The sequence below is a fragment of the Astyanax mexicanus genome, chromosome 7 (genome assembly GCF_023375975.1).
Source record: "Astyanax mexicanus isolate ESR-SI-001 chromosome 7, AstMex3_surface, whole genome shotgun sequence".
Taxonomy (NCBI): Eukaryota; Metazoa; Chordata; class Actinopteri; order Characiformes; family Acestrorhamphidae; genus Astyanax; species Astyanax mexicanus.
In genome coordinates this window covers 8424565-8436118 of record NC_064414.1, presented here as the reverse complement: position 1 = coordinate 8436118, position 11554 = coordinate 8424565, and the positions used below count along the sequence as shown (strand labels likewise).

General features: G+C 37.1%; 1 protein-coding gene across 1 annotated transcript in view; it reads right to left on the bottom strand.

The window, feature by feature from the left end:
• Window positions 1-1518: 1518 nt before the first annotated feature.
• Window positions 1519-11554, bottom strand: part of pdss2 (prenyl (decaprenyl) diphosphate synthase, subunit 2) — a 55520-nt gene continuing 45484 nt past the window's right edge. The window contains exons 6-9 of the mRNA XM_049481552.1: window positions 8101-8262; window positions 7404-7532; window positions 7080-7115; window positions 1519-1925 (exon numbers count right to left, since the gene is read on the bottom strand). Of these exons, the coding sequence (XP_049337509.1) occupies window positions 1770-1925; window positions 7080-7115; window positions 7404-7532; window positions 8101-8262 (483 nt within the window). The 3' untranslated portion in view covers window positions 1519-1769. The remainder of the gene's footprint in view (window positions 1926-7079; window positions 7116-7403; window positions 7533-8100; window positions 8263-11554) is intronic.

The window sequence follows — 11554 nt, the reverse complement described above, 5'->3', positions numbered from 1 at the left end:
CTATGAAGAAAAACATATGGAATTATTTAGTAACCAAAACAGTGATAAACAAACCAGAATATGTTTAATATTTTAGATTCTTTAAAACGGACACCTCTTGCTTAAACGTCAGCTTTGTACATCTTGGCTGGATTTTCTCAGTCAACTTTATGTTTATGTTTTCAGTTAACAGCTGTGCTGAACTAGTCAAGAGTTAATTACAGTGGTATGCAGTGAATAGTCCTATTTGAGTAATGTTTTAATCCATGTTATAAATAAAGTAAAATAAAAAAAGACTTTAAAGAAATGAAGGTCAGTTATTAAAAAACATTTTTTTTATTTTTATTCTTAAGTGCAGTAACTGCAAAGACAATCAAAAACTTTATGATGAAACTGGCTCTCATCAGGACCACTCAAGGAAAGGAAGATCGAGAGTTAACTTTGTTACACAGGATAAGTTCATCAGACTTACCAGCGTCAGAAATCGCATTTATATTTTGGTTTGTTTGACACTTTTAAGTTACTACATGATTATTTATGAGTTCCTTCATAGTCTGGATGACTTAATGACTGAATTTACAATAAAGGAAAATAATTACAATTTTGACTGGTACTGTATAAATCCTATAGAGCAATTGCACTTTCCAGACTGTGCCCACATTTGCATTCATTCATTTAGATCTACTGTTGCTAGGTTGGGTCAAGCTACACAGAATGGGGTAAAAGCCCCATTAAACCTAACAACCTAAACAATTTACAGCTTAAAATGTATTCAAATGTATTGCATTTGTGATGCTTTAGGCACCAAACACATTAAAAATGAATTTTAGATGACCAATTCACACTGACATGTCAAAAGTCATGGAAAAGTAGCATGTTAATTGATCAAAATTGAATTATCCGTTACCTCAGGGGCCATCTTGGAAATGTATAAGTTGTGAGGTGTTCTCTTTTGAGTGCGGTTAAACACTGGCAACCATACTCATGGCAAGTAAATGATGTGAGGTTGATGCTGCAGTTAGTCTGCAGGTTTAGGTTCAGCAACAGTATGTGCTGAAAGAATGAGGTCAGCTGACCTCAATACCTGAATATACTGAATATAGACCAGGTTATTCCATCAATGGATTTTGTCTTCCCTGGTGATACACACGGCCATATTCCAAGATGACAGTACCAGGATTCATGGGGATGGGATCGTGAAAGAGTTCAGAGTTCAGGGAGCATGAGATCATCATTTTTACACATGGATTGAGAGAGTTCACCACAGAGTTCAGATCTTAACCTCATTGAGAATCTTTGGGATGTGCTGGATGGAGAAGAGCTGCTTTGTGCAGTGGTCAGACTCTACCATCATCAATGCTGCTGCAAGATCTTGGAAAAAAATGTATGCAACACTGGATTGAAATAAATCTTGTGAATGTGTAACTTTACTGTGAATAGGCAGGGCTAAACCTCTGTATGGTGGATAAATTCAATTGTGTTGTTATTGCATCATGACTTGTTTTTAAAAGCAACAAATAATACAAAATAAAAAAAAAATAACTGTCTGTTTAAACATTTAATTCTCCAAATATGGATCATATGGATCAGTGTTCGAACAGTACATATTATAATATTGTAAAAAAGCATGAACATTAAATGTTCTTTAATGTGTGGGCCTTTAAATGTACAGCAGACATTTTGACTGACCCTCTGAGCTCTGAAACACCAGCAGAACTGCATTTTGAAACATAATGAGCAGCTGGCAGGAAACAGTAAAATCGTCCATGTTCTGAGCACTGGAGGAAGCTTCAAAACTTCATGACGGCGCTGGCGATGTTCTCCAGAGCTGACCGGGCCTCGGACGCTGGGAAGCGGCGGATGGCTTCTAGAGCTTTAGTGCCGTGGTATGTGCAGAGGTCGGCCGCTTGACTCACACCGCTCTCCGTCTTGATCAGGCGCCGAAGCTGGACAGCACACAAGATAAACACATTAAAAACATAAAATATACAGTTTAAAAACAGGAAGTTAATAAAGAGTTTAAAAAATAAAATAAAACTCTAATCAGAACCTCCTGATCATCTACATTTAGGTTGGTCAGTAGGAACATATTGTGAGTATTGTAAGTATTGTTACTCAATATAAGCAATATAAACAGAACTGGATCAAACGATGTTAGCTCATAAAAGTCACTAGGCGTGTAACGGTACAGAAAATTCACGGTTTGGTTCACACCTTGGTATAAACCCCACAGTTTGGTAAGTTTACGGTAACTTTTCGGTACGTTTTCGTTTGATAATAAATAAAGCAGGGCAAGAAAAAAAAAGAGAGCCTGGGCATTCTGTATAGCCTCACCTTTATTAACTTTATTAACAACAATAAATATTTTCTATAATCATGATTTGTTTTTAGGATGGAATGTTTTAACGGGGCTCGAGCTCTCTTATTAAATGCTTGAAACCAGGCTTCTCTATTACTGTCATCATGAGCATTACTTTAACTGCTTAAACTATAAATATTTTTTCCTAAGCATATTTATTATTGGATGCATTTCAGTTTTCAGAGCATCAATTACTTAAAAAATTTAAATCATGATAATTTTTTTTACAGTATTGTGAGGGCAAAGTAATAATAGTGTAGTGTGGTTTAGGTCAGGCAGACTAGATCATTTTGTACTGTATTATAATATCTTAGCGAGACAGAGAGAGAAAGAGAGAGACAGACGGCGAGAGAGAGAGAGAAAGAGACAGATGGCGAGAGAGAGAGAAAAAGAGACAGACAGCGAGAGAGAGAGAGCGGGAGTACAAGCGCCTGACCCTGTGTTCACACTGGAAAGCGACATTCATTTCCTACAGCAGCACAGCAATGGTGTACGTACAGGTTTGAATGATGTGCGTTTCTGCACACGCTCTCCGTTTGTGTGCTCCTGCCTGTGTGCCGTGTATTCTGCATGCATTTATGCAAACCGTACCGTGACCCCTATACCGTGTCCCCCCCTACCATGACAGTTCATAAAGAATACACATACCATTACACTCCTATAAGCCACTGACAAAAATGAACCACTGAACACTGTGGATTTCTCATATTTTCACATGTAATACTAATTCTCAGCCAATAACGTGTTTATTTACGCAACTGGTGCTGTTGCACGGTGACTGTATGTTGGTGTTAGAATTCACTAGTACTTCTTCTTTAATAACAGAACTTATCATACTCCTTTATAGTGTGTTCTACTTTTTCTTAAAATTAACAACATTTTGAAACACACACTTTAACACACACACACACACACACACACACACACTTTAACTAACACACACACACACACACACACACACACACACATTCTTTAACTAACACACACACACAGCTGTGTTAGAACATGTTTTGCTGGAGGCCAGTTTGCCAAATGAATTCTGAGATGTGTTTTGCTGAAGAGCGCTCATGCGCTTAAAGTTAAAAACAGCAAAAAAGAGAGAGAAAACAGAAAAAGAAAGAGTGAGAGAGATACAGAGTGAAAAAAAGAGATACAGAGAGACAAAGAGAGAGATACAGGGAGAAAAGGGAAAAAGATACAGTTAGAGAGAGAGAGAGAGAGAGAGAGAGAAAGTGAGAGATACAGGAAGAGAGAGAGAAACAGAGAGAGAAAGAAGAAAATAGAGATCTAGAGAGATGTGTGTGTAGGTTGGTCTAAATTAAAATTGTTTTAAAACTGTTAACATATTAATGTCTACATTCAGTAAGGTTTAAAAATGTTCATATTTTTATTTACAATCCAGATCTTCTATTTGATCTATTGGTTTCATAAGGCTGAATTTAAGAGTGAGAACACTCAAGTTAGAATGTAGTGAAAATCTATCGATGCACAGATGCCACATTCATGAGAACATGGGACCAAGTACATCTGCATACGCTAAAGCAAATGGCTATAATTACTTATTTTGTCTTATATTATATCTTCGAAATAGATGAGTTTAAAGATAAAAAAAAATATTTGAAACATTATAAGCAAATTTTATTTTATTTTTGTTTTTGATTAAAAAAGTGTGAGATGTTCTTTTGGCCAGCGCTATAGAGTGCCTCTGATAAATTAAAAAAATATAAAGAAGCTTTTGTTCCAAACACTATCAAACATATTAACAAACTGCACTAATTTATATCAAGGTCTGCACATTTTTATTAGTTTATTTGTTTTAGTTTATTATTTCATTTTTGTCTGTGATGTTTTGCACTGTGGATCTGTTTATTATTTAATTGCTTTTTATGGGGAAACTCCCAAAGAAATAATGCTTTAACAGGACAATAAAACTTAATTCTATGCAACTGTATAAAAAAAAAAAGAAGACATTTTGAGCCATTTTTTACTTTTGACGTTAAAATATGTCAGTTCATACACTGTCATGAAGTGACCAATAAAATCACTTCATACATTTTTTTTTTCATTTCATTTTTCCCTTTCCTCTATAAAGTAAAGCTATTTTGGGTGGGAGGTTTTTGTGTTACAGCGACAAGATACTGTATATAAATAAAATAACATTGGAAAAATACAACACTACGAAAAACCTACAGCTCTGGAAAAAAAAAACAGTTTCTAAATCAGTTTCTCTGATTTTGCTATTTATAGGTATATGTTTGAGTAAAATACAGACAACATTTCTCCCAAATTCCAAATAAAAATATTGTCATTTAGAGCATTTATTTGCAGAAAATGGCTGAAATAACAAAAGGATGCAATGCTTTCAAACCTCAAAAACAAGTTCATATTCAAAAAGTTTTAAGAGTTCAGAAATCAATATTTGGTGGAATAACCCTGGTTTTAATCACAGTTTTCATGCTTCTTGGCATGTTCTCCTCCATCAGTCTTACACACTGCTTTTGGATAACTTTATGCCTTTACTCCTGGTGCAAAAATTCGAACAGTACTGCTTGGTTTCATGGCTTGTGATCATCCATCTTCTTCTTGATTATATTCCAGAGGTTTTCCATTTCGTAAAATTAAAGAAACTTTATTATTTACAAGCTTTATTTAAATGTTTTACGTTTTCATATAACTAGTTCAGAATTTATTGGATTATCAAACACTATTATTGAGCAAGTTGGTTAAAATGCTCACTATATAGAATTAACTCTTTATGCACATCCACCCAGCCACACATATTTAGTGTTTAACTCAACACACTTCTGACTGCCGGACCTGACAGAACAAGGTTAAGCAGGGTGTGTGTGTGAGGTGTAAATGTGTGTGTGTGTGTGTGTGTGTGTGTGTGTGTGTGTCCTGTTGAAGGAGAATCTCTTGTGATGTCGCTGTCACACCGTCTCCCTGTCTCCTCTACAAATAAACCTGCCACTCTATCCCCTAATATCCCGTTTCCACGGCGACCCGAGCTCCCTTCATTCTCTTGCACTCTTCCTGCCCCCCCCCCTTCTCATCCCTCCATCTGTCTCGCCTTCTCTCTTTCTTCGCCCTGTGACTTTGGAAACCAAATTTCTTAACTCGCTATCAGTTACACACAGCAGACACCCTCTAATCACCTAATACACACACACACACACACACACACTTTTTAATATAAAGTTTGACTGAGAGTTATATATGCAAATATCATCTGTGTGTAAGTTTTATGATCTTTAAGTATTTTGTATCTGTGTATATGCAATAATAATTTATCCTTCATTCATTTGTGCAAACAAATAATTGACTACTGTATTTTTTGCGATTAAAATCTTTTAATTTTTCCAAAAATCTACAGTATGCCTTATAATCCAGTGTGCCTTATGTATGAATTTTACCAGTCAGGTTGTAAGTAGCAGTAAAGCCACTCTGCTGAAGTACAGCGTTATACAGGAGTTTCAGTGAAGTTTCTCCAGCACTAAGGCTGGAGCAGTATTAGCATTAGCCGCTAACTGCAGTGTTAGCTCTTTCACTGTTCAGAGTGAGTATATCAGACTCTCTCTGCATGTTTACTAATATTGTCCTGGCTTACCGGAACACTTAGGGTTCCTCAGTGTAGCGCTGTCAGGAGGCACTTACTAGTGTCAGTAACAGATGCTGTAAATACTAAATACAGTGGCTTGCAAATTTGGCTTGAATTTTTCATATTTTGTCACCTTACAACCACAAACTTAAATGTATTTTATTGAGTTTGTTTGGGTTTTGTGCCATATCAGCAACATGTTGGCTATTTTATGGCATCAACAATATTCATAACTTGAGCATCACAGACCTAAATCAGTGTCTTCATATGAAGCACTTCCAGAAAATTAAGTATTTTAGCTGGTGGAATCTTTTCAAACAGTTCTTTCATATTTTTAACCCTATAAAAGTTATTGCTGGTGGTTAAAAGTGCAGCACAGTCTACTAAGATGTGTTTAATAGTTTTAGGAGTATCACAGAACTGGCAGGCTGGAGTCTTAAGTGAAAGGCCAACAGAAAGTAGCACATAATTGTGAAGTGGAACAAAAACGATAGATGGTTTTCAAACATTTAATCAAATAAAAATCAATTTTGAAAAAAGTGTGACGTGCAAAAGTGTTCAGCCTCCCTAAATTAAAACAAAGTAGAGCCACATTTCGCATTTCGCAAGTCTTTTGCTCAAGCTCAGCTAGGTTGGATGGAGAGTGTCTGTCAACTGCAGTGTTCATGTCTTGTCACAGATGCTCAATGGGAATTATTTTTAGGACTTTGACTGGGCCATTCTAACAAATAAATTTTCTTTAATATAAATCTAGGGTCATTTTCTTGCTGGAAGGTGAATCTCCTTCTCAGTCTCAAGTCTTTTGCAGATTTCAACAGGTTTCTTACAGCTTCCCTGTCCCTGCTGAAAAAAGCATCCCCACAGCATGATGCTGCCACCAGCACAACCTGATGGTGTGATCAGGTTGATGAGCAGTATTATTCATCATCCTTAATACTCGATACTGACAGATCAAGCAAGGAGAGCATTGCTCAGAGAAGCAGCCAGGATGCCCATTGTCACTTCACTTCAGTTTTTTCATGCATCATTTTCGTTCCACTTCACAACTTCACGCTATTTTATGTTGGTCTATCACTGTAAATCTTAATAAAATACATTTAAATTGGTAGGAAATTCAGTCAGTAAATGTGAAGAGTCACTCACCTTTGAGTAACCAGTCTGTTTTGCAATGTTCTGGGTCTACAGAGAGAGACAGAGACAGTCGGTCAGTCCGTTCAAATAAAACAATTACTGTATACATTTTTAAAAATGTGTTTTTTGTGTATCTGAATGTGTTAAAACAGGATAAGACACAACTACCAATCATGATCATTGTGATTATGGTGTAATGGTGCTTAACTTGTGAAATTGCAACAGTTTGCTGCATCATGCTTTACAGCTGCCTGTACTGCACATCTGTTTTGCTGTATGTTTTAAAGCTGTTAAACTGTTTTATTAAAAGTCTGTTTATTAAACGTTGTGTTGTACCTGCTGTAACTGGTGGAGCCATCGCTCGTGGCCGACGATCAGTCTGTGAAACACCACGGGAGCAGAGTCCAGACTGAACACAGCCGAGTCAGAACCGCTCTTCTGAAACGGCTGCAGGTCAGAGTTCAGCTACAACATAAAAATTTCATTTTGTGAGGTTTTTGCTACATTTAATGAGCCACTAAACTCTAAACCATATTTTTTCCCCCCTATATATTTTAAATGTTTTCCTTTAAAGTATTAAAACACACCAGTCCTGCTTAATTTTTTCATAAGTTTTATAACATTTCTTAACCTTTACAAAATGCTTTTTTTGTGATAATTTCTGCCTTTGTAGCACCTTACAGGTTCAACTGAGCTATAGGTGTGGATGAAGTTTCCGTGTACGCAGACACTCACAATATGCAGATCAGTCCATCAATAATACTCTGCCCCCCTGCGGACACTCAACCGTCTGGGTCTCACTGCTATCGGAGGCTCACTGCTCACTGCTATCTCCCTCCTGCCCCACCTCTAAACCCATACATCACACAGTGCCCCTCTCAAACTACCCCTCCCATTTTTTTTAGCCTTTTTCAAATTTGAGTTGAGGGTGGAGTCAGCAAACATCAGGGGTTTAGTATCCCTTTAACATATGACAGTAACATTTCAGAGTATCTGGTACAGGAACGTGTAGTGAATGCTGTGTGCGTTTTACCTTGTGTCCGAGGGCGAGGTGTTTCCCGTATCGGTACGCCAGCAACTGGGCCTCAGCATCATGCCTGGCCAGCTCCATCGCTGCCTGGCAGCTTTTCGCAAGCAGTGCACCATGGGAAAGAAACGTCTGGTCCTCCCACGACGCAAGAGACAGATTTCCTTCCTTGAACAAAACACATCATTAAACAGATAATTTACTGAATTAACCCTTCTGTTATGTTCATTTATCAGGAACAGCAATGATGTTACCAGGTCAGTTTGACCCAGTGCATGTTTAATTATCCAAAAATCTAAAGTCTAAAATAAAAAAAAGGCCTAACAAGCAGTGTAAATATTTAATTACTAACTCCATTACTAATTATTCTATCAATATTTAGTTCAATGCTGTTTCTTATTTCTAACAGATAAACGGTTCAATTAGGATTATTAACTCGTTAAAAAAAATACATGTTCAAATCTTTTTTCATGTATGACTACTTTATTACTTTTGAAAGACCAACATAAAAAAACACAATAGTTTAACATAACATTTAAACATAACATTGCAATATTTTGGTTTTAGGTTTGGGTTTTGCAGGGGCTGGTTGCAAATATGTAAGACAAACCATTTTCATATTATATGTTGATTACACTAATTAAAGCAAGCAGGGGAAGTTTCATACTAAAAAAATACTTGTAACTATTTTTCGTAGATCTTCAAACTTTAAAACAGGTCAATTTGACCCGTAACATAATAGGAGGGTTAAATTCAGGTTCTGATGCTGAATTATGTGGTATAGATACAATTTAAATATAAATATATATATATAGCAGCACACAAATAATATTTATGTAAAGAAGTGGTGGAGTAAAGGCGTTCTGACCGGAAACCAAACCTAAACAGCTTTTGCTTTCCTATGTAAACCCCAATAAATAGCTGCTGTCCTTTAGTTGCGCCATGTTGGACAGCTCCTTCCGACATAAATATGTGACTCAAACTCAACCAGAACTTCCCAGAGGAAGGAAGGTAAAGACTCAATGCCCCAAACCTGATCCACGCTAAGAAACAGCCCTATCCTGAATCCCTGCAACAAACAAAACTAAAATTATCATTATTATATTGGCATACATTTATTTTAAAATGACAATAAAATGGTGTATTGCAGAAAATCATGGGACAATATATAGTCTATTGAAAACAGCTTTTTCATATCCAGAGATGATGGTACAGACTTAATAAAATAAAAAAAACTCAAATAAAATCAGTGTCTCCTTATCTAACTGCTCTGTTGTGTTGGTCTGTGTTTAGCAGCCACTTCCTCTGAGCATGAGAACATGAGGAGTGACTGAATATGAAGCATTTGTTGCTTGTGCTCTATTAATGACAGATTCTATTGAGACATCTACTGGCAGGAATCACAAAGTGCCCCTTTAAAGGTCATATTTGTACAAGTGTTGCTATGCATTTGCTGTGCACCTCTCCAGAGTTTGCTAAATCTTTTAGAAGTGCCATATTTTACAGACTATAAGGTGCACTGTTAATGAACATCCATGTTTTGGTTTATTTTCATACATGAGGCGCACTGGATTATTAGGCGCATTTTAAGCGACAATAGTAAGGAATAAGGGTGTCGCCATGTTTCCCTTCTAACTTTAACAGGTCTCGCTGCAGAGGGCACCTAAGTAAACAAAACTGTTGGGTGAGGCAGAATTAGCATTAAAATCTACCCACGATTGACAGCGTTTAGCGCTAGTACATGTTGCCCGATAGTGCTACACAGAGGAACTCTGAGTGTTCCAGTAACCCAGAGCACTAACATCTAGCAGTTTGTCCCACGTTGCTTGTTTTAACACGGTAAATTCGCAGACTTGAGTCCAATATACTCTCCTCTGAACGGTGTATGGGCTAGCGCTGCAGTTAGCAGCTAATGCTAATACTGCTCCAATCTCAGTGCTGGAGAAACTTTACTAAAACTCCTGTATAACGCTGTACTTCAGCAGAGAGGATTTACTGCTCCTTAATACCTGACTGGTAGAATGTATACATAAAGTGCACCGGATTATAAGACAAACTGTTAATTTTTGGACAAATTAAAGGATTTTAAGTACTCCAAAAAATACAGTATTCTTCAATAAAACAGGAGTTTTGAATGACGTGATTGGTGAATAAACGATTGGAACTTTGTGTTTAGTGAAAAACAACACAAATCTGACTAACTGTGCAGCCCTGTTAGAAACATACAGTATATCATCAGGTCCATCACCAAGTCAAAAAGAGCACACTGTTCTTCTCTATTCTCTTGATTAAAATAAACACTACTCTCACTAATGGAAGCGCTGCTCGGCTTTACGAGAGCACCACTTGATCCTGAGCTCCTAATGAGGCCTTTAACTAACAGCCACTAACCGTTCACGGCTCTAGTTACACTCAACACTTACGACCTGATCCGAGGTCAGCTTCTGAAACCTGGCGGCTAATTTACACCACAGCCCGATGACCCCAGACCTGAGCGAAAATCCTCCAGCTCCTCACGCTGTACCAACGTTTCAAAGTCAGCGAGAGAGAACACAAAAATCCCGACCCGAAAGAAGTAACAAAGTTTGGAAACGGAGCCGTTCGCTCCAAAATAAGCTGAAAGTGAGAGGATCAGGGGATGAGGGACACAAAGTTCTAGACTTCCTCCACAATTAATACCTGTTACCTTCAGCTGAGTCGCGCAGGGGGGAGGGATAAATGCACAAATCTGCAGGCTGGGACCAGACCAGAGGATAGAGTGTAACAAGAGCCGTCTTTGAGTAGGAAAAGTGATGCGTTCCTCTGCTCGGAATCCTCTCTGCTAAAAGGGGTGAAGTGAAACATGACCCCACACCATCTCTCTCCATTTCCCTCTCTCTCCCAGTCTATTAGGGGTGGGCGATTTTGCAAAAATGCTGTATTGTGATAACCAAAAAGATATACATGATTTACAATAGGGGTGGGAATCACAGGGTATCTCATGATACTGATATATTCAATATATCGCGAGACAAATCTCTACGATACTTCATAGCATCTGTGCTACTGAAGAGGATAAAATCCTCCTAAATAAGCAAATACTAGGAATTATGGATTTATTGGTGTCAGTTTCATAGTATTTAACAAACTAAAAAATAAACAATATACAATAGAGTACATTTACTTCAGCTCTTCCAAGTGTGGAACTATTTCACTGTTGTTAAAACTGCCATAAATTAAAACAGTTCTACTAATAAGTTGTTCTAATGAAGTCTTTAAATTATTATATTTCTTAAATGTGATGTCTTTTAAAATTAGAACATTTATCTTGTACACTATCTTCCAAAAAGTTATATTTTAAGTCAATGCAGCAGGTCTGTTTGGATGCTTCTGTCAAAATAGGGATGCACTAAATATCTGGCAACCAAAATTATTTCTCTAAAAAAAAAAAAAAAAAGTTAATTTGGGGTCCCGGTTGTCC